We start from the raw sequence: 23,553 nt of genomic DNA, 5'->3' as shown, positions 1-23,553 counted from the left end.
CTAGCTGGAGATCTAGGATTGCAACTGATCTCCAGGCCATAGCGAAGCAGTTCCCCTGGAGAAAATGGCTGCCTTGGAGGGTGGACTCTATGGCATTAGACCCAGCTGAGGTCCCTCCCCTCCCCAAACTCCATCCTTCCCAGGCTGCACCCCCCAAATCTCCAGGAATTTTCCAACCTGGAGCTGTCAACCCTAGTTCAAGGCTAAACATTGTAGACTGTTCATGATGGTAACTAGGGGGGCACATAACAAAACAAAAGCCAAAAATACACACAGAAATCATGGCTAGTTAAATCGACTTTCAGAATGGCAGAACAAAATTGGGAAACGAGGCTGTAAAGACACTTCCCCCCACCCCATTCCCGCTGAAAAGTTTGTGTGTTTCATTTTGGTTCTTATGGTGCAGAGGCCACACAGGCAGGCCGGGCAGTGGGGGCCGTCCAGCAGCACCTTGGTTTCCTTCACAGCAAGTCAGCCTGCACTCATCATGCAAACAGTTGGATCCAGAGGGGAGAGACGGAGCAAGTAGGGCAATCTCAACTCACCTCTGTCTGGAGATCAGGGGGCGGGGCCACCAGCCATGTGAATATTTTCAAGAGGTTCCGGAACTCTGTTCCACTGCATTTCTGCTGAAAAAAAGCCCTGTGTTTGAGGAGGGAGGGGTCTTCTTCAGCCTCAGAGTTCCCAGCTGCCGCAAAGACGTATGTTATGCAGATTAGGGTGAAATTGGAAAGAACATTGGAAAGTACAGTATAAAACCATTAAAATTGGGGTGGGGGAAGTCATTATTAAAGGAGAGCCGCACTGAGGAGGTCCCAGGCACATGGAGCTGGTTCGTGCCCATTCTGTGGCCTTCTGCTGCTGCTGTCCTCCGCTTAGGTGCCCTGGTGCCTCTGGGCCACCACTGGAACTAAAAAGGTCCTCCAAAGACAGCAGGTTGAGGGCCATCAGGAGGAATTCCATCTTGCCCAGAAAGCCTTCTGGCTTTGCGAGCTTTTCTAATTAAAACTGTTAATCCAGTGTTAAATGATGATGGGGAAGTGGCAGGCGTGTGCATTGCACACTTGCACATGCAGGCACACCAAAGTCTTTCTGGATCATGTGGAAAGATTGATCTGGTCAAATTTTTTTCTTTCTGCTTGTCCTCCTGTGTTGGCGCCTCTTTGCCAGTAAATTTGCTGCCATTGTACGCACCTGCCAACACTTGCCTTCTTTGGGGTCCATTGTTATGTGAGTTTTCATGTGCTTCAGAATAACTCGTTGGATCGATGAGGTTTGGGGTGATGCGGCTTTTGGTTAAGCACAAATAGAGCCTTGTTTCCCAAACTCTGCCCCCACCTTGAAAAGAACAGTGTGTGTGTGCACAGTTGCCCAACACTCAACGTTGACACACAACTTACCCAAGTGTTCCTCGGGGTCCATAAACATAGAACCACATTGTTGTGTGCTCTCAAATTCAGTGGGTTGATGGTTTAGAGGAAGGACTGTGTTCTGTGTGATTTTGGTGCCACTGAGTGCAAAAAAAAAAGCTGCCCCCGAGCCTCAATTCCCTTCTCTCCTGAAAAGAATAATGTGCATTTCACATGTGTGGCTAATGCCCGCCTTGCAAGCATGCAATGGGCTGAAACTCATGAAAACAAAAAAAAAAACCAAATGGATCCAATCCAAGCTGGCACCACTCGAGCTGGAACAAACAGTAATGGAATGGAATTATTCCAGAACCCCCAGAACGAAAACAGAAACAGAAATTTTCTTAGTGTACACCCCTAATGGGAACCTTCAGTTCTAAAAAGAAGGAAGGAAGGAAGGTTCCACTTTGACTTGTAACTTTCTTTCTGTTAAACTCTTAGTTGCTGAAAAGACCAAGGAACAGGCCAATCTAGTGGGTGAATCTGTGGTGTCCAGCGTCAATACGGTGGCAAAACAGACCGTAGAAGGAGCGGAGACCGTTGTAGCTAGCACTGGGGTTGTTAAAAAGGTAAGTGTATTCCTCGAGCATTGCTATGCACTTAAAGGACCAAATCACACATCACCTCCGCAAACGCTTGTTGTTACCCAAAGTGTACTGCCAGGTAACACTAAACAGAGATTGGGAGCATTTGTTGTAGAGAATCCAGGGGCAGGAGGGAAATACTGTTGTGCTGAGCAGTTTTTATATGGAAATAAATATCGCAGAAATAAATAATACTTAATCTCCCAGTCGCTACTGCCACTTCTTCCCCCAGCCTGTTCTTTCTCTGTCCGCATTCAGAAGCCCAGGTGTGTTGGCAGAATGGCCAGGAAAGAGGGTTGAGCAGCCCTCTTCTCACATCTTACCTACAAATGCCTCAATCCACATCAGTGTTATGAAGCAAACTCTGGTTTGCCTCATAACATGTAGTTTATAACCTGTATTATAACAAGCGTACTTATGCGCTGAGCAGCCAAGAGCCCCTGGTTTCTTTCTTAGTTGCAGTCTTCTTGGGAAGTAACTCTTGAGGGTGGGGGACACACAAAAATGGTCTGTTCTGATTGGCCTTTCGTAAGGACCTGCGAGGGCTTCCAGGGGCCGTCTCATTTCCTCTTCCTCCACTGGCTCCTCTTTCCCTTCTCTGAAAGCTTCCATGTGGTGGGGAGTGCCCCTGGTGGGGTTTTCATGGCAAGAGACTAACAGAGGTGGTTTGCCATTGCCTGCCTCTCCAAACCTGGTCTTCACTGGAGGTCTCCCATCCAATGACTAACCAAGGCTGACCCTGCTTAGCTTTCTGAGATTGGATGAGATCAGGCTCACCTGGGCTATCCAGGTCAGGGTGAATGCTCCCAGAGCCCTCTCCCCTTTTCCTGCCTCCTCCTCTCCTTCCCACCCACCAGCCCCCCTGGCTTCAGTTTTCCATCCTTCCCTATCCTCACAGCCTCTATTTGGGAAAAGTACGGCCCAGTTGCACAGCACCACTCCCAAGGCAGAGCCCAGTTGCACGTTGGGGAACCAGTCAAGATTCGCAAGGGGCACCTCATTTCCCCCGGTATGGCTGTTTCCTTTCCCCCTCCTCCTGGCAACCAAATCCTCCCCACTGCTTCCTTTTCATCTTTCCCACCCACCAAGCAACCTAACTTGTATCTGCCTCCTTCGGCTCTATTTATTATTTATTTACTTCATCTATACTCCGCTTTTCTCCACAATGGGAACCCAAAGCACCTTACATCATTCTCCTCTCTTCTATTTTATCCTCAAAACAAACTCGTAAGCAGAGGGGCTGGGCAGGCAGAGAACAACCTGGGAAAGGGTCCCTCCCCCAGCTGCCTTGCCCCACAATCCCCGAGGAGGGAGAGAGGAAGAGGCGTCTGACGGACCCAATCAGTCAGCCAGGCACCACTGCCCGCTCCTCGGATGGGGGGGGGCACAGCTTCCTTGGTTTCATGCGGGGGTCAGGAGGGGTGGAGCTGCCTCCCTCGCCATGCTCCAGACTTGGGAGAGTGAGCCAAGGGAGGCAGTGGGGACAGCAGCCCATGCCAGTTGGGAGAGGTGGCAGAAGCAGCCTCCAATTCAGCCTGCATGAAGTGAGGGGAGGGAGGAGGTGGTGCTGGGCTCGGCCTGCGTGAGACATGGTGGAGGAGCTGGAGGCGCCCAGCTCAGCCAGTCTAAGGTGAGGCAGGGGAGGTGGTGCTGCCGGGCTCGACCTGTGCCAGGACTTGGTCACCTCCCTCACCTCACATGAACTCAGCCAGGCACTGCCTCTTCCTTGCCTTGCCAGGTGAGCCAGGCTCAGCTGGTCCATCACGGGGCTCACCTGTACCAGACTGGGAGGAGGCCATCAGCCCCCTGGGAGGTAGCCTGGTGCTCTTACTGGCCAATCTGCCCCAGTCTGTGAGGCAATCTAGGCTGAGAATGCAACTGGCCCAAAGTCTTCAAGTGAATTTCCAGAGAAGAATGTTGGGTTCAAGGTCCTTGTCTGAAACTCTAACCACTACGCCTCATTGCTTTCATGAGGTGGCTGTTGTTGAACGGCAGTAAGCAACCAGGCCTAGGTAAGTCATGCAAGTTGCATGATATCAACTCACCTGGTGGTTGCTGCTGGGCCAGGCCTGTGTGAGTCCTCCCTTAAAGGGCCCTACCCTGCCCTTAAGTGACAGGAACCGAGCCTGAGATCCTGGTGAAGCTATTGTGGTTGCCTAGCAATGGCCACAAAGAGCAACCATTTCTTAAAGGTCCAGGCACGCCACTTATCACTTTGGGTTTTTTAACACACACCTCCCAGTATATTTTCTTCTAGATACCAAGATTTATTGCAGACATGGGTTGTTTTTCAGGCTTGTAGAAAGATCTGTCTTGTCCATTCACAGGTCCAGGCTCCTGATTTAAGTTTCTGATTTTGATGAAGTTGAAAATGAGAAGTATTGATATATTTCACCTAGTTGTTGCCCTGCAAAAAGCCAGAATGACATTTAAATGCCTGAGTCCTGTATCTCATGAACTTTTGTGTGTGCCTGGCATGGGATGGCAGGTGCTTCTCAGGTTTCTATAAGGCATACTATCAGTTCAGTCTGATCTCATCAGATCTCAGAAACTAAGCAGGCTCCAACCTGGTGGAACTCTCTGTCGGAGGACACCTGAGCCCACCGAGACCGCATAACTTCTCAGTGTATGGTTCCACCAGATGTTCCACCAGACGTACGGTTGAGGCCAGTCTTTGATTGTATTAGGATCCTCCCTACTGGTCTCTTGCTGGGGGGGGGATGAAATCATCTGCCCCCCACAAGCGCAGTCACAGAAATAATATTAACTGTGCCCCCCACCCCTCTCTTTTGTTTATATTTGACTGGGGAAATTGGAGGGGGCTGCCATCTGAGATGTTGCTCTATATGCATTTTGGAATTTTTAGATTTTAAATGTATTCATCTGTTTTATTGTGTAATAAGCATTTTATTGTACCCCGCCCTGATCCTGTTCGCAGGGAGGGAGGGCTAAAAATCAATCAATCAATCAATCAATCAATCAATCAATCAATCAATCAATCAATCAATCAATCAATCAATCAATCAACCAACCAACCAACCAACCAACCAACCAACCAATCAAGAGTCAGCCTTGGTTAGTAATTCGATGGGAGACCTCCAACGAAGACCAGGGTTGCAGAGACAGGCAATGGCAATCCATCTCTGTTTGTCTCTTTCCATGAAAACCCCAGCAGGGGTCGCCGTAAGTCAACCCTGACTTGAGGGCTCTCTCCACCTCTCCACCATCAGTTCATGTTAGAAGCTGGCCTGGCTTGGATTAATGGCCCCAGATTGCTCCCTACATAATTTGGCAGGACACCCTAGAATGTGCCATGTGAATACTTGTTGCTGCCTGTTGCAGAGGAAGATCAGGAGGTCCGTGTCCAACTAGGAGACTTGGCTTCAAATCCCTCCTCTGCTGTAAAGCCCACTGGATGCCCCTGGGCCAGTCACTTCATCTCCTCCTGATATACTCCACAGGGTTGTTGTGAGGATAAAATGGAGAGAACACACCACTCTGAACTGAGTTAAAATGTGATCGATGGGAATCGGGTAATGCCAGGCAAGCTGTCTTCCAGATGGGTTTTCTGTCAGTGACTGGCCTTCTCAAGAAGGAACTCACGTGGCGGGAGTCCCAAGTTTCCTGATCACACAACTTGAAAAGAATGGTTATAGCCTGATAAAAGAATGGCTGTAATTCCATGTTTTGCTATGAATTCTAGGGTTGCTCTTCATGGCTGAAGACGGGCACTAGTCCGAACAGGTCATTTGGTATCTCTGATCCCAATTAAGAAATCTGTTAATAAAACAAATTCAAGAAAGTGGAACCAGTCACCAAGAAATTGTTAATGTTGGCTCATGCGCACTTCATGTCTCCTACTCATTGACTTGTACCCTACTATCATTTTCCACAAGAGGAGGAAGAGGAGGAGGAAGAGGAAGAGGCAGCAATTCTTGGTGAATCCTACTGCAGACCCCCCCCCCACTCTGCCCCCTACCCTGTTCAGAAGGGTTTCTCTCACACACACACACACACCTGCAGCAGCAGAATTTCAGGGAGTTCATTGGGCTGCAGTAGAAGGAAGGATTCTGCAAACTTTGTTGTGCTTGCGTTTGTCAGATACAAGCCATTGGCTTGAATTCACTGTAGGACTTCTGAAGGTGGCAGGGAGGCGGTTTTCTCTGATCCCTCCATCCCAGTGCAGACTTCTGATTCCCCCCTCAGGCTGTCCCCTGTCACCCTGGAGCATCATTTCAGGAGGCATGTTGGCTGCAGTGGGAGGGGGGAGGCAAACCCCTTCTATAGAATATCTTCCTGATAGACTGCTGAACCAGTAAAGCAGGGTGGCCTGAGAGGCCACGGCAGGAAAGCTGGTGGGATAGTTCACCCGTGCCCTAACCACAGCAATAGGCCTGGCGAAACACCTCTGTCATACAGGCCTGGAGGAACTGTAACAAGCCCCACAGGGCCCTGGTCTTGACGGAGAGAGAGATCCACCAGGCCAGTGCCAGGGCCGAAAAGGCCCTGGCCCTGATGAAGGCCTGGCCTGGCCCTGACGAAGGCAAACGTCCTTGAGGCCAGGGATCAACAGCAAATGTTTGTCAGCTGAATGAAGTACCCTCCGGGAAACACATGGCAAGAGGCGATCTTGCAAGTTTGTTGGTCCCAGCCTGCTAAGGGCTTTAAATGTCAAAGCCAAAACATTGAACTTGACCCAGAATTCAACTGGAAGCCAGTGCAACTGGCCCAGGACAGGTTGTAGATGCGTCCTGACCAAAGTCCCTGTGAGGACATGTGCCACTGCATTCTGGACCAGTTGTAGCTTCTGGATTAGTCTCAAGGGTAGTCTGGCATAGAGCGAGTTACAGCAGTCCAGCCTGGCGGTGGCCGTTGCCTGGATCACTGCAGTTGGGTCACACGGGTTGAAAGACAGGGAACAAGCTGCCTGGACTGACGGAAACAGAAAAATGCAGACCTCGCAACTGCTGTGGCCTGAGCCTCCGTTGAGAGGGAGGCATCCAGAACTATGCCCAGACTCCTCAGCATTGGTGTAGATACCAACGGTGCCCCCTCAAAGGCTGGGAGCCAAATCCCCCAAAACAACAACCCACAGCCCAGGTGCAGGACCTCCATCTTTGCAGGATGAAGCTTCAACCAAGTCTGCTTTAACCACCCAGTCACAGCCTCCAAAGCCGCGGCCAAAATATCTGGGGCAGCATTCACCCAGCCATCCAAGAATAGATGTGCGTCCTTAGAGAAACATGTCCTTCCTGTAAATGTCAAACCCCCTTGTTGTAACTCTCCGGATCAGGCAACATATCTATATTTTATTTTGTTATGACTTGCTTGGATTCTGTCCTTATTTCTTCTTTATTACCAACTCGGTGCAGTGTGCAGCCACCGGGGACTTTCTTCTCTTGGCAAGACAGATTTCTGGTTGAAGAATTGGAAAGAAGCCCATAAAATAATTTTCTTTTGTCAGACCTGTTGCAAGCTTGTCTCGTTCATGTAGGAAACCTATGAAAGCCACCTCTGTATAGTCGGAAGCTGCAGTTCTGATAGAACACAATAAACAGCCAAAGTATCAATTCTGCTTTTAAAATTAGGGACAGTGTGCTGTAGAAGGGCCCGTCAGTAACCCTGCTGAAAATGAGCAGGTGCCTGGAGGAGGAATTTTGCAGCGTTTATGCTGCAAAACCCAAAGCAAAATCCAGAGCAGATGCTAGTCACAGTAAAGTATGGAAGCATTCATAGGATTTCAGCCTGAGGCCTAAAATGCATGATACGTGTGACGTGAGTTGAGACACGGGTGCCTGATCCAACTCATCACACACAAGACTGGTATAACCCACTGTGAAAGCATCGTCTTGCACTGCCCAGTTTCAAATGCTAAGGGGGGGGGGGTGTTTGTCTCCTCCTCTGACTCCATTTCCACTGCCAAAAATGGAGCAGGAGGGAAGCCTGAAGCCCCACTTTCCCCCTTGCAGAGTTTGGAGCCATGCCAAGCAACGCAGTGCTTTCAAAATGAGTTACACGGGTCCTACACGTGACAAGTTGGGTCCGGCACCCGTTGCTCAACTCATGTCACACAGATCATGTAGTTTGGCAATGAGAGTTCCCTGTATTTTAGTCGTTTATTTGATGCAATGGACCAGCCTACCAAATACTGCCGATCATGTGGGTCAGATGCATATGAACGTGAGTCTCATGTTCTGGGATTTTTTAGCTATGCAAACACCACCAAATACTAGTATACTTTTGTTAAGGCCCTGTTTATGTGACTACATGCCAGTAACCAGGGCTTTTTTCTGGGAAAAGAGGTGGTGGAACTCAGTGGGTTGCCAGCATAGGGGGCAACTCCGGGCAGGAGGTGGTGCCCCTGGTACCACATGCATGCACGCAAAGTGCACACACACTCCCAGGACCGCACAATGACATCACTTTGGGTCAGCTGGAACGTGGGGAGGAGTTTTTTAAAGTTTAAATCACCCACAGTGAAAATGGTCACATGGCCGGTGGCCCCGCCCCCTGATCTCCAGACAGAGGGGAGTTTAGATTGCCTTCCGCGCCGTGGCGTGGAGGGCAATCTAAACTCCCCTCTGTTTGCAGATCAGGGGGCAGAGCCACCAGCCATGTGACCATTTTCAAAAGGTGACGGAACTCCATTCCACCACGTTCCCACTGAAAAAAAGCCCTGCCAGTAACAAATGTCAGTATGAATCACAAATCATTTTAAGGATTTAAGTTGGTGGATCTGCAAGCTTATTGTCGTTTTTTTCTTTCTTTCTTAGGGCTCAGATTGATAAATCCAAATGTTCCTATTTATATATTGATTAAGCTTTAATATATTGATTGATTATCGATGACATTTCTGTTATGAAGCCTCTTTCCACATTCAAATGGAAGACACAGATCAGGAAAGGGAAAACTAACAGGCAAGAAGAAGATTGTGTGGCTTGTTCCACCTCCCACCCCCAAAATGCAAACTGAGATCCAGTGTAGTATAAATGGTTCAAATGTTGGACTAGGATCTGGGAGACCCAGGTTCGAATCCCCACTCTGCCATGGAGTTTGCTGGCTAGCCTTGGGTCAGTCACACCCTCTCAGCCTCACTTACTGGATGGGGTTGTTGTGAGGATGAAATGAAGGAGGGAAGAACGTTGGGGTTCCTACTGGGGAGAAAAGTGGAGTAGAAATGAAGTAAATAAATACATAAAATTGCAGGTTCATTCAGCCTCAATTTGCCTCAGGGCCTGTGCAGGGTGGGGAGAGAGTTTAACCCTTCAACCTCCACTTGGTTTCACTATTCAGCGCGGGGCTCCCTGCTGTTTTATTAGCATTTAAAAGGGGAAATGTGTGTATTTTAAGGGACACATTTTTCTCCTTTAAAATGCTAATAGCAGAGTGGGAAGCAGTCATTCAGATAGCAAAATCAAGCAGTAATTAGGTTAACCAACTGCCTAGATTTTTTTTTAAATGCCCTGTCCCTTTAACAGAGGCTCAATGGATGTTCTTTACCATTTACCTCCATGCCATGAAAAACATCAGCTGTCCATTTCCACACATTAATCCTCTATTAAAAGGGCAGGGCTTTTTTCTCTAGGCTTGTAGGGCAACCAGCATGGCATTTGAAGAGTTAAACTCCAGCTCCCATCCCTGCACAGCCCCAAGGCCAAGTGAAGCTGCATGATCCTGCAATTTGCTTTTGATTGATGGAATGAGGAACATGATTTCCATCTGTCTGAACCTTGACCACACTACAGATTTTGGCCACACAGGTTTTGTATTTGTTAGCACTTCCCAAATTTCTGAATGGAGACCTCTGCAGAAGAGCAGGAGCATCTGGCTGACACAGCACAAAGCTTGGTGCATTGCAGGCAGAGGCCACGTCATCCCAAGCTAATGCCCTCTAAATTTATAAATGAGTCATAGAGCCTGCTGGACATATCACCGCCCCTGCCCCTCCCCAGCAGCTAATCACTTTACTTTGCTTTGTTGTTTGGCTTCACTTCGGTTTAGATTTATTAAAGCCTAAGCAAAAGACCAAGGCATCACAAACACAAAATCGAAAACGCTACAATGCATGCATTACAGAGTACAGTAAAATAACCATTGCTAATAGCTTAGATTTGTTTTATCACGATCCTAAAAGAAAATTGGCTCTGGTTTTACATGCAGCTAGGGGAAAGGAGGTCCCGTATCTTTACTATCTGGATACTTCTCATTTTAAAAGGTTTATGCTGGACTAGACTGAATACCATGAAATACATGCCACTGTAAAAAACGGATCATTTGCTTTAAATGAATAAAGCCGCATAGGGGCAAGGTGGTGGGGCAAAGGAGGGGAAGGACACGGAGATAGGGCATTGCTCGGTGTCCTTCCAACCTGTGCCCCATCCCAAGGTATGCTGGTTGTGGGGCTAGGAATGTAAGTCCCTCTCCAGCACGGATGTTGTAAAATGCCAGGTCCATCAATAAGAAGACCAGAACACTGCACGAGTATTTTACTGTGCATGATATGGACCTGGTATGCATGACTGAGATTTGGGTGGAGGAAGGCAAGACGGCCACCTTGAAAGAACTAACTGTTGTATTCCTGTATAGTGGAGCCAAACTATCTATCAATCCTGGAATCCATTTTAAGTATGGAAAGCACCATTTTAACTGAAAGATCATATTTTAGACACAGACTGTCTAAACCCCCCCAGGTTTCTCGGTCCTTCATCAGTCCTGGACAAGTGGCTGGGGGAGCAAGGTGGCAATGCTCACTCGAGGGTCTTTCTCCTTCAGGCCACTCCCCATCTCAAAGATTGCCAGCACTGAGTGTGAGGGTCTGGTGTGGGATGCTGAGGAGAGTTTGGCTATCTGTCTGGTGTGCTGCTACCCTGTCGAGTGTGCTGGAGGTAGTGGCTGCCTCGGCCTTGGAGTACCCCAGACTTCTGGTTTGGGGGGATTTCAACATCCATGCTGATGCTGCTGCCTCCACACAGGCTTCGGACCTGGTGTCTACCTTGGCAACGCTGGGACTTTCTCGGTTTGTATCAGCTCCCACACATCAAAGCAGACCACACGCTGGATCTGATCTTTGGGATGGGGATACATGTGGATCGGGACGTGATTGAAGCGGTGCCGTGGTCAGATCACTTTGTCCTGAAGGCTCGTCTGGGTGCACCAGCCCCCCACCCTGCGTAGGCAACGAGCTGATTTATGCTTGACCGCAGAGACTAATGGATCCAATTGGTTTCCAGACTGCTCTGTGGGATCCAGTGCCCCCTAGCGGTTCACTAGATGTGCTGGTGGAGGATTGGCATGTCCATCTTTCCAAAGCCATCGATGCAATCGGCCCCCCATCACCTTCTCCGCCCCTGCACCCAGCTGGCTCCTTGGCATACCGAGGAGCTGCGACAGAAGAAGCAGAAGCTGTGAAACCAAGTGTGGAGGTGGAGGCGGGACGAGGAGGCAAGAACATCTTATAGGACGTTTATGGAAGCCTATGAGGTGGCAGTGAAGGTGATGAAAAGGGAATTTCCATGGGTCGCTGCTTCCGTTGAGTTCATGAGCTCGTCGTGCCCAGCACAATTATTTAAAATTGTTCAGTCTTTGGTCTCCCTTTCACAGGGAGACCATCAAATTGCTAATTCGAAACTTAGCTGTGAGGCTTCTGAGAGATATTTCGTGGGCAAAATCCTGTCTCTCCACTGCGACCTGCTGGCCATGGTTGCTACAGTAAGGGAACTGGAGCCCCTTGGCTGTCTTCTGGACTAGTATTAGATCATTTCGTTCTGCTCTCCCAGGACGAGGTTTACAGGTCCCTGCGGGCAGTGAGGCCCACCACCTGCCCCCTGGACCCCTGCCTGTCATGGCTGGTGAAAGCCAGCACTGACGGGCTTTGAGCTCCTCTGGAGGCCCTTGTTAATCTCTCCTTGAGCACTGGGATTTTTCCAGGAGCACTGATGGAAGCAGTGGTGCAGCCTCTTCTGAAAAAGCCATCTTTCGGCCCTGCCAACCCACCCAGCCTCAAACTTCCCATTTCTGGGTAAGGTGATTGAGCGGGTGGTGGTGGAACAGCTGCAGGTGTTCCTGAAGGATTCCTCTGCCCTGAACCCATTTGGGTCCGGATTCCATCCTGGCCATGGGACGGAGATGGCGCTGGTCGCCCTCACAGATGACCTCTGCAGACATCTGGATCAAGGCAGGTTTGTGCTGATAGTGTTGTTAGATCTTACAGCAGCATTCAATATAGTCAACTACAATCTGTTGACTCACCACCTCGCTGATATGGGGATTTGTGGAACTGCCTTGCTGTGGCTCGTCTCTTTTCTCCATGGTTGGGGACAGAGGGTTGCACTGGGGGAGCAGTTATCACCTCACCACCACTTAGTGTGTGGTCTCCCTCCCCAATGTTAGCAATATGCTGATGATACCTAACTCTATCTGTTGATGGACAGCCAACTGGACACCGCTCTGGAAAATATGGCTGGAGGCTGTGACTAGCTGGTTGAAACAGAGCAGACTGAAACTGGATCCCATGAATCCCTGGCCCATGGGCTGACAGGTTCTGAGATCCGCCTCCCACCCCTTGATGGGGTGCCGCAGATGCTTATGCCAGTGGTGGGACGTTTGGGCGTGGTCTTGGATGTCTCCTTGTCAATGGAGGCCCAGGTCACAGCAGTTGCAAAATCTGTGTTCTTCCATCTTTGTCAGATTAGGCAACTTGCTCCTTACCTTTCAGACCATGACCTAGCTACAGTGATCCATGCAATGGTCACCTCCAGGTCGGACTACTGCAACTCACTCTACACTGGGCTGCCCTTGGGTCTGATCCAGAAATTACAACTGGTCCAGAATGCAGCAGCGCATATTCTGATTGGGATTCCGTTCTGGCCACATATAACAGCAGTCCTTCACCAGCTGCATTAGCTCCCAGTGGAATTCTGGATCAGATTCAAGGTTTGGGTTCAAAGCCCTTAGCAGACTGGGCCCAGCATACTCGCGGGACCGCCTCTCGCCATATGTCCCTTGGCCACTGCTCCGTTCAGCAGATCAACATCTACTGGCGGTCCCTGGCCCGAGGGAATTTCGCCTTGCCTCAACCAGGGCCAGGGTTTTCTCAGTCCTGGCCGCAAGCTGGTGGAACTCTCTCTCTGTGGAAACCCGGGCCCAGCCAGATTCACTATCTTTCTGCCAGGCCTGCAAGACAGAGAAGTTCTGCCAAGCATACGGGGGTTGAGGCGGGCAGGCTGAAAAACTGGCCTCCCACCAGGGGGGGAGTGTTGCCCCCCAGCATCTGGTAGCTGGCCACCCTGTCCCATGGATGTGTTTTAATGCTTGGGTGATGTGTAATATGGGTACGACTGTCTGTTTTAGACTTTGATATGTTTTAATCTAATTTATGCAATTTGTTTTTATTGTATTTATTACTGCCTGTGATCTGCTCTGAGCCTGCTTGCGGGGAGAGTGGAATATAAATTGAATAAAATAAAAATAAAATAAATAGTATAGAGGTGAATAGGCCACCTTTTGAAAAGACCTGGGAAGACAGCTTATGCTTTGGATTGGCTCTTCTAAGCATGTGGCGTGATCCCTTGGCCAGCCTGCCCATTACTTGTCAAATGCTTGGGATACAAGTGAGATTGCTGGGCTGAGGGACTCCCTCACGGTGAGACAGGACCTCTGCTTGGGGGACCACGTGGCAGGCCAGAAGACAGCGAGATCACCCCTGGATGCTCCTGGGATGGTACTATCTTCTAGTTCACCCCTGCTGGCAGGGAAGTTAGGTTTGAACTACTTGCAACTTTCCTAGCTAGCTAGTCCAACTTGGTAGCTCATGGCTAGGGTTGCCAGCTCCAAGTTGGGAAATTCCTGGAGATTTGGGGGGTGAAACTTGGAGAAACCTGGATAAAGTGGGGTTTGGGGAGGGAAAGGACCTTAGCATGGCATAATTCCATAGAGTTCACCCCCCAAAGTAGGCATTTTCTTCAGGTGAACTGATCTCTGTGGCCTGGAGACCAGTTGTAATTCTGGGAGATCTCCAGCCACTACCTGGAGGCTGGCAACCCTACTCAGGCAAAAGCTGCTGCCTGTGTTCAAAAGTGCAAGGCCTTGGACGCCGTGGCCCCTTGCTTCCTGTCCAAATCGTAAATGTTGATGAACGTGAGCTGCTGCTGGTCTGTAACAGCCGAGTGCCTTCTGTCCTTCCAAAGAGGCAGCGCTGCTCAGGTTCTTACCGCACCATCTCCAGAATCCAGGGCTCACAGCACAGTACATCAGCATACAGCCGGTATAGTAGCTGTGGGCATTGTGTAATAGTGTGAAATGTTGGTAGCGTATTCAAATATAAATGCTGATGGAAGAATCCATACAAACATAAGCAATACCCTGCCTTGTTTCTGGGCAGGCCAAACAAGTTGTGGGGTGGGGTGGGGTGGGGGGACATTTTGACCCGTCCGACACTTCTTCGTCCGGTAATTGTGTTGGCTTCTGCCATTCCAGTTCAGAGAGAAAAATTCTCAAGATGCTCATTTCCTGCCTTGGTTTAAAAATAGAATGGTGAGTCAGAGATGTGAAGTCCTGGTGAGGAGGGGTACATTCTGAGGCACGTGAGAAACAAACAGAACGAGGTGCCCGAGACCACCTCTCGTCATACCAGCATCTACGTCCACTGAGAAGATACCCTAGGCGAGTGAATGCTAGCCATGCTCACTAGAAGGAACCTCCCCAGCCCGAGGCAGTCCATTTCTTAAAGCCCATGCTAGGAGGCATAGGATTGCTGTCCTTCTGGTGGAGGCCTGGAGTTCTACTGGAATTACAGCTGCGGAGAGCAGCTTTCTGCATACTGTGCAACACTGCATTTTTCAGGAGGGCTTTCTCCCCAGACTGTAGGGCTGAGTCGTAAGAAGTAGCTCAGAGAAATGAGGGACGGGGACTATACGCTACTCTGTTGGGTACTGTCTGCTGATGTGGCCTCTAGGGAGTTTCCATGTTGCTCAGAGTGCCATGTAAATTAGTTATTCTTTGTTTCAGAAAGATTTCACCCCTGTGCTTGGCTTTATGCTTTCCCCCTCATTTTTTTCCTGCTGCCATACCCTGTTGCATCTCTTGTACTAAATGTCCTAACTGTTGTTCATCATTGTACTCTGCTCAGTGAATATTGTCTTCTCGCTTGCACTGTGTAATCCGCCTTGGATCTCTGACAAAGGTGGACTATAAATAAATAACTAATAATATAACAATGATAATAAAATCAGCGAGCAGTCCCCCTGGAGGAAACTGCAGCTTTGGACAGTTAACTGTATAGCAGGGCCGGATTGAGGGGGGGCAGGTGGGTTACCATGGAGCTGGCGTGCCATGGAGCTGGCGGCGGCCACATGGGCAGCTGAATGGAGGGCTGGAAGGCCACCACGCCATTCACCTGCCCTGCAGACTGGGCGGCTGGCAGCAGCGCAGGGTGCCCCCTGGAAGCATGCCGCCCACGCTACCTACCGCTGGAGGAAAGGGAGCGCGTGGCAAGCCAGCTGCCCTGTCATCAGGGAAGGGGAACGTGCGCAGGCGGCCTTCCAGCCCTCCACTTAGCTGCCCACGCGGCTGCCGCCAACTCTGCGGCATGCTGTGTTTCGGGGCGGCTGGCTTGCCGCGTGCTCCCTTCCCTCCAGCGGCAGCGGGGCAGCATGCTTTTCCTGGGGGAGCCCCACGTGATGATGTCACAAAAGTGATGTCATCATGCAGTGTCAGGAGTGCGAGGGACTGCGGGGCTTGGGTTGACCTGGGCGCGGGTGACCCTAGATATGGCCCTGCTGTATAGAATCGCATAACCTCTGAGCTCAAGAACCACAGCTCTCTTTGTCAGATGCATCTCGAAAACTTATGCTACAATAAAGTTGGTTAGTCTTAAAGGTGCTACTGGACTCTTTACTATTTTGCAGCTACAGACTAACACGGCTAACTCCTCTGCATCTGTTTCAAGATAGTGTAAGATAACAGTGAGCCATATAGAAAATACTCAAAGGGTAGGATGCAAACCTCGTCTTCTGTGGGTGTAATGCACTCTCACTAGTAGAAGTGGAGGGGGATTTTCACTGATTTCCTGCTCCCACTGAAGACCCCAACTTTACCCCCCACTCTGTCTGCCGGAAGACCATTTGGGGGAACTGAATGGAGTGGAGCAGGAGGGAAGAGTCGGAAAAATTCTTTTCCATTGGCAAAGTTATGTAGAGGGCAGTTTGGATCCAACATGATGTCAAATGCCAGCTTTAAACCAAGTCAAAGCTAATAGGGATACTTTTTCCAAAAAACCCAAGCTCCGAGCCAAGGTAGGGCACCACTCCTGAGATATTCAAGGACAGGAATCTGTGTATTATGTTGTCCACACAAGCACAGAAGACAGAAAAGAGTGCAGAATTCAGCTTCTTGAGACTCTCAGTTTCTATTCTTAAAAACATGCAACTTGTCCATATTTATAGATGTATGACGTCGGGTTAGATGCAGGGCTTTTTTTCTGGGAAAAGAGGTAGTGGAACTCAGTTGGATTGCCCTCGGAGAAAATGGTCACATGGCTGGTGGCCCCACCCCCTGATCTCCAGACAATCTCAACTCCCAATCTCAACTCCCCCTCTGTCTGGAGATCAGGGGGCGGGGCCACCAGCCATGTGACCATTTTCAAGAGGTTCCGGAACTCCGTTCCACCACGTTCCTGCTGAAAAAAAGCCCTGGTTAGATGTATAAGGGGGATTCTCAGGCCTCAAAAGAGTTTCTGGGTATAACTTCCAGCAGCTCTTTGTCTTCTTCAGAGCAGAATAAATGATGCACTTTGCTTAGTCAATGTAATTTCTGAAGGTCAGAGGATTTATCTTTCCTTAGGAGAGGACATGGGCTACTTTGTGGAATTTAAAATTTCTTAAAAAGCAAATTAACTTTGATCTAAGGGAAACAGATGATGGAACATATCTGAACAGTAAGGAAGTTTCAGCAAGTTGCAACAATGAATGGACCAGGAAATAACACAATAGAAGAGCTGCTACTTTTTTGGTCTCAGGGATTTATGACCCATAGCCAAAATAACAAGACTGGGGGCTCAGGAGGAATTATGGCAGACAGGAAAGGTATTTGTGGACCTACGGTAGAAGAGTGGCCGGAGAGAAAAATGGGTTATGCTGAGATGGCTAAATTGGTGTCTTTGATCAGGGAAAAAACATCATATAAATATTTGATTATTTGGAAGCCCCTTATAGACTTTTTGCAAGAAACAGAAAGAGACGAATTAATGATTTGTACTTTCAAAGATCAGGAAAAGGAAAACAATGTCTAGATGGGAAGGAGAAGCAGTGCTTTATGGTAATTTTAGAGTTAGTATACAAGATGTAATATTGTTACACCTTTTCACAGAGAAAATTGGTGTGTATTCCTATTTATATACGATTTTCTTTCTTTCTTTCTTTCTTTCTTTCTTTCTTTCTTTCTTTCTTTCTTTGGAAATGTCTCCCTCCCTCTCTTTTTTCTCTGTATTTTTTATAATTAACTTAAAAAAATTTCATAAAGCCTTATTTTTTTTAAAGGAAAGATATTTGTGGGAACTGTCAGTAGATCCATTAGTGTTGCAAATTCACAATCAAAAGGCTAGTTTTTAACTTTCCAAGAACTGTCGCCTCTCATGTTTCTTGAAGGTTCACTTCACAATACTTCATAATAGTATAATTATTTTTAAAAACCACGATTCCTTCAATTTTAATGATAAAGCTGTTCGTGCAATATAACAATTATTACGTGTTCAGTTAAAGAAAGTAAATTGGTCTGCCAACCAAGCTTACCAGAGCTCTTCTTCAGGCTGAATGCTGAAAATTTTAAAATGATAGACGGGTGAAAAGCCATGACATTAAGACCTGATCTGACATGCATCCAATCAGCTCTTAACATTATGGCTGGAAAAAAAATCTGCTTTCCACTCTTCTCATTAAAAAATTTGTAACATCCGGTTGGATGTTGAGCCTGAAACCTTGAACAATGTTTTCTGTCAGTTTGGTTGGTCCTAATCAAAGATTAATACTGGACTGCATTTTTGATTTTTTAGTTAGTTGAAGCATTCCCAACCGTATTTTCCTATCACCATAAGTACACTAGGAAATGCTAAACTGGGTTCCATATTGAAGCTGGTAAGAAACAGTGGAGTCAAGCAGATGGAGACTGGGGCCTTTGGAGAACGGCATTGGTTAACTTCCGCCATTTCCCCATTCGGTCGAGAGCCAGCACCTCTATTGTGTTCATATGCATTAACTCCAATACATGTTTGTCTCTCTTCTGCAGGAGGATTTCGAACATCCTGGGCAGCCCGGGGAACCACCTGCTGCTGCCGCTGCAGAAGACGATGCCCCAGTGGAAGCCACAGAACCCGATGACGAGGTAAAGCACACTCATAGCCCAGCTAACCCGAGAGCCCTTGGCTGGTCTGGCGTTGTTCTCGCCGTCTATTGTTCTTGCCTTACTTTATCTGTGCTCAGCTGGTTTCCGTTTCTTTTCTGCATACAGGTGATTTCAGATCTTTTCTTTGGTGATTGTTATGCCAAAATGCTTGCCTTTCATTTTCCATTTGCAGGATCATTCAGCGCCCTTTACATTTCAAGCAGATTGCGACATGAGTGTTTTCCACCCAGGGACCGGCTGGTGACATTTCCCTGTTGCTGCTGCAGCCACTAATACAGTACAGTGGCAACTGGGCTTCCACCCAGCAGGTTCCCCCAGGTGTTTAAAAAAAAAATTGGTGATTTAATAACTATATATCATTATTCCAAAATATGCATCATGTTCTCTGAATTTCTGGGTTTCATTTTTAAAAGTAATTCTTTAGTCATTTTATTGTGGGTATACGCTTTCTCCCTTGTATCTCCACAAGGAAAGAGGCTACAGACTTATGTTTGTGACAGTAGATCAATATTATGCAATTAAATTGCTGGGTTTTTTTTTTTAAAGAATCATAGGTCAAAAGATCTAAGTTTCATCATAGAGCTCATCTTGTTCTTCTTTGGACAACACACTTCTTTACTAACTTATTTTTGTGAGATGCTTAAGATGGACATCAAAACTGGAGTAGTATGATGACTCAGCAGCACCCTGCTGGTTCGACTCCCACTCCTGCCATGAGCTCGGCAGGTGGCCTTGGCTAAGCCCCTCCTCTCAGCCCAGCTCCCCCAGCTGTATGGTGGAGATAATAACACTGATTTTGTTCACCGCTCTGAGTGAGGCTCTAATCTGTCCAGAAGAGAGGTATATAAGTGCAGTTGTTGTTATTTACTTGCCTGATTATAAGGACCAACATGCACAGTCTCTGGAGACAAAGCTTTAAATCATATACTCACGTTTAAATTGCTGGCTTATTTAAGTCAAACGATAGATTCTTCAAAGTCACATTTCTTTTCCTTAGATACTTTTGGAAATTTTAGCATCAATGTTGAGATCCTGGTCACCTCCAGGACTCATTTTGAGGGGGAACACGCAGGAATGCAGTTCCGGCAGTTCCCCAAAGAGGTCACATGTCAGGTGGCCCCACCCACCTGACTCTCGGCCATTTTGGGCCTGTTTCAGCCTGGATTGGGTCCGAAACGGCCCAGATCGGGCCTCTGACAGGCAGTGGATCACTCTCCCGCTCATCAGCGGCCCAATCCTGACCATTTTGGGCTCCTTTTCAGCCATTTTCAGCCCCTTTTTGCCATTTGGGGCCCAATTTCATCCCTGAATGGCCAGTATTGGGTCCAAAACAGCCAGAATAGGTGATGTCAGGAGGTGTGACATATGCAAATCAGCTATACTAATGACACACTTCCAGTGATGGCAAGAGGTGTGGCATATGCTAATGAGTTATGCTAATGAGTTCCTCCAGCTCTTTTTCTACGAAATGACCCCTGGTCACCTCCACTTTGGAACCCAAATATGGGAGTGGTTTATTCTGCAAATTAACCTATTATCTTGTCTCTCTTCTTCCCAGGGTGAAAATGAAGGAAATTAATCCTCCTCGGGCCTTCTAGTGTGAAAAACTGAGAATCCCAAGAGTAAATACAGAAACGGTACAGAGCAGGAAAATCACCCCCACAGCAGGCTAACTTCATGCAGCACTCCAGTCTTTCATTTGCCCCACATCAACACATCTGAGGTGTGTGGCAAACTCCTGGTCAAATGCTATAGGGTAACTCTGTGCGGCACCCCCTGTGTCTCCCTCGCCATCCCCGTCGTGGCTTCCTCCCTCACACACCCTCGAGGCTCTCCAGCGTAACATTTGACAGCTGCAGTTTCGGGCAGCTGTGGCTGGAATTGCTGATTAATGTCTTCTGCCCATTAGCATCAGCACTCAAGACCCCTAGATATGGTGGACATTTTTTTTTTCTAAAGAGATAAAATAAAACTTGTTTCAGCTATGTATTTGCTTTTTCCTTCGTTGGTTTACCTAGCAATCTGACCACCAGCCAGGTCCATTGTGGTTGTCTTTAAGTAAATTTTAAATTACACGTGGCACAGGCAGGCCTGTGTCTTCATATGTGGGATTTCCCAACTCAAGCATAGAACGTGTGTGTGTGTGCAGTGTGGAGAGGTGGGGGTTGGGGGTGTGCAGGTGGGAGATTCTGACCCCCTCCCCTGCCTCCTCCTTCTCAAAACCCTTGGCACGACCTTGGTTCAACCATGAGAGAGAGACTCTCCTTCACCTAGCCTACTTCACACTGTTGTGAGAAAAACGTGAAACAATTACTTGTGGCTTTCCAAGGGGTTCTTCAAGGAAGGATTCTGGGCCTGGAGTAAGGTCTCTGTGTGTGTGGGGAGGGGAGGTATTTGAGAATCTCCTCCATTTTGCAGGGGGTTGTACTAGATGACCCTAGAGATCCTATGATTTTATGATTCTATAAGGGCAGGGAAGAAATGTGATCAGTAAAAGCAACCTAACACTAGTGTTAGCAATTAGGAATCTCATCGGTTGCAGTATCAAAGACAACAAACACAACTCGAAATAATTCATAGAATCATCTTCATCATCATAAAACTGGAAGAAAATTAAAGGCCAGCCATTCAAAACCCAAATTCAGCCTGACAGATCGATTTCAATGGACTTAGACTGGAGTGGATCTGCATAGGATTTCCCTCTATCCTTCCCCATCCCATCACAGTGGCTGGTCTTGCTGTCCCACTGGATAAGAGTGGATGCAAAAGAGACTAAAGTCTATGAATGAAATTATGCACTCTCAGTTACTTATTTCTTTAAAAATTTTCCGTACCATTTCTCCAAGTCCTGATGCAGTTTATATCACTATATCAGAGCCCAAAATAATTACATTTAAGTGGCAGTAAGAAATTCTACAAAAAATCACAAATATTCAACAGCCAATGAAAGGACAGGCCAGCCCCTGGACAAACCAAGCTCCCAAGCCATCTGAACAAAAGGTATGTTTCACATGGTTGTCATTGTGGTCTTATTGTCTTATTTCCTTTTATCGTCATCAAAAGGCTTCATGCTATTGTGAACTGAATCACTAGATTTAAAGTTCTTCTATTAGTGTCATAGCCAGACAAGATTAGTTTAGTGAGTCATCCTGATCATAAATGCAGTAGCAGTATCATAAGCAGATTAATAATAGGTATTGTCAGGGCTTTTGTTCAGCTGGAATGTGGTGGAACGGAGTTCCGGCACCTCTTGAAAATGGTCACATGGCTGGTGGCCCCGCCCCCTGATCTCCAGACAGAGGGGAGTTGAGATTGCCGTCCGTACCGCTCCAGCGGCGCGGAGGGCAATCTCAACTCCCCTCTGTCTGGAGATCAGGGGGCGGGGCCACCAGCCATGAGACCATTTTCTCCGAGGGCAACCCACTGAGTTCCACCACCGCTTTTCCCAGAAAAAAAAGCCCTGGGTATTTTAATTTTGGTGCAAATGTTTAGGTAAGAGAGGCTTGCGACGAAAGCTCACCCAAGACTGAATGGTAAAAAGATTAGTGTCATTTGAACATCATGATGAGACAGCAAGGACTGCAGAATCTCTCTATATATTTAAAACTATTTCAACATTGATTTTGCTTCCATATAAATGTTTTGCTCTCATTTGGCATCCAAATGAGTAGGGTTTCTTTTGGAGCACCTACATGAAGAAACCCCTTAGTTATCTACTTGCCAGGTTTTCACCCGCTTTGTTCCAAACTTTGGGGTGATCTCTTTGGAAAGACTGCAGTTTTACACACACCATGTGGATAGAAAGGGGTGCATTGTAATATCAATGCCATTTTCCTTGCCTTGCCCGACCCACCTGCAGCCACCGTTCCCTTCCCCGTGCTAACAGAGGGCTTTTGCTATCACATTATAAGGTTTTAAAAATCTATTGCCATGATCTAATCATTCCTCTGAAAATTCTCAGCTTTCATTTATTTTCAAAAGCAACTCGCCCTTTTCATTGTAGAGCTCCACCTTTCTCCTTATATGGCTAGTAACTTACTTTTTTAAAAAAGGAATGCTGGAATTCAAGGGAACTAGCAGATTGTGGCAATAGATTGTCATAATGCTATAAAGAAATCAATTACTGGTTTTTAAAAAGCCCTTTGATGGTGCGGTGTGTGTATGTGCAAAATGCTTGGGAAATGATGGCTGATGGAGAAAAGTGTGCCCTGACCAGGATAGCCGAGGTGAACCTGGTCTCATCAGAGCTCAGAAGCTAAGCAGGCTCAGCCTTGGTTAGTAATTGGATGGGAGACCTCCAGCGAAGACAGGTGGCAGAGGCAGGCAATGGCAAACCACCTCTGTTAGTCTCTTGCCAGGAAAACCCCACCAGGGGTTGCCATAAGTCAGCTATGAATTGAGGGCACTCTCCACCGTTCCTCCAGAAGCATGGTACCAGATTGCGCGCACTCATGCACACACAGCCTCTCTTACTCTCTCTCTCTCACACACGCACCACACAGAGCGGCTCTTACATTGAAGAAAGAGCTACAAGTTGAAGGAAGACTCCTTAGGATAGAAGAAGGCTTCTTAGAGGATGGTTGGATCCATGCTACTAGTTTATACACTGTCAAGAACAGACATATTCATAGCTAATCAACTGGAAGAGATTAGCTCAGTTCAGACATTTTTTATTTTAACTATGGTCAGTCTGAGAAACCAGAATTTTGTTTATGAACAAAACTGAGGGAATAGTCCCTTCCTCTTGGTCATATGAGTCTACTGTATCAAAGGCTGCAACCATGAAGCATGGCTTTGTCTACATTCAGGCAGAGATCATCAATGAAAGTTATTAGAGCCATCTCCATCCCATAGCCTGGTCTAAAAGCAGAGTGAAAAGAGCACACGGCTTGTCCAAGAAGGTGTGGAGTTGGTCAGCTACTGCTCTCTAAACCACTTTGCCCAGAAAGGGCAGATTAGAGACTGGGTGATAGATGGCTACATCATTTTTATCTAAGGATATTTTATTTTTTATCTAAGGATGCTTTTTAAGTAGCAGTCTCACCCAGGAAAATGACAACCTGTGTTCATATTAAGAATACATAAAGAATACAAAAAGAAGATTATTGGTAAAAGAGTGAATTTGTACTTATTCTGTACTGGTGTACACTGCTTGCATTCTGGGT

At 47.5% G+C, this 23,553-nt stretch overlaps 1 protein-coding gene across 2 annotated transcripts in view; it reads left to right on the top strand.

Annotated features, from left to right (window-relative positions):
* SNCG (synuclein gamma) overlaps positions 1-20,288 on the top strand; it is a 37,081-nt gene extending 16,793 nt beyond the window's left edge. Inside the window, exons 3-5 of one of the 2 annotated variants that reach the window (XM_054983873.1) lie at positions 1,851-1,978; positions 18,272-18,367; positions 19,947-20,288. In XM_054983873.1, coding sequence (XP_054839848.1) covers positions 1,851-1,978; positions 18,272-18,367; positions 19,947-19,967 — 245 coding nt within the window. In that variant the 3' untranslated portion in view covers positions 19,968-20,288. Of the gene's footprint in view, positions 1-1,850; positions 1,979-18,271; positions 18,494-19,946 lie in introns of both variants that reach the window. The other variant, XM_054983872.1, reaches the window with a different exon arrangement.
* The last annotated feature ends 3,265 nt before the right edge of the window (positions 20,289-23,553 follow it).

Source organism: Eublepharis macularius, chromosome 6 (assembly GCF_028583425.1).
Source record: "Eublepharis macularius isolate TG4126 chromosome 6, MPM_Emac_v1.0, whole genome shotgun sequence".
In the NCBI taxonomy this organism is placed as follows: Eukaryota; Metazoa; Chordata; class Lepidosauria; order Squamata; family Eublepharidae; genus Eublepharis; species Eublepharis macularius.
The sequence above is the reverse complement of the archived record's forward strand: the minus strand, read 5'-3'. Positions and strand labels throughout refer to the sequence as shown.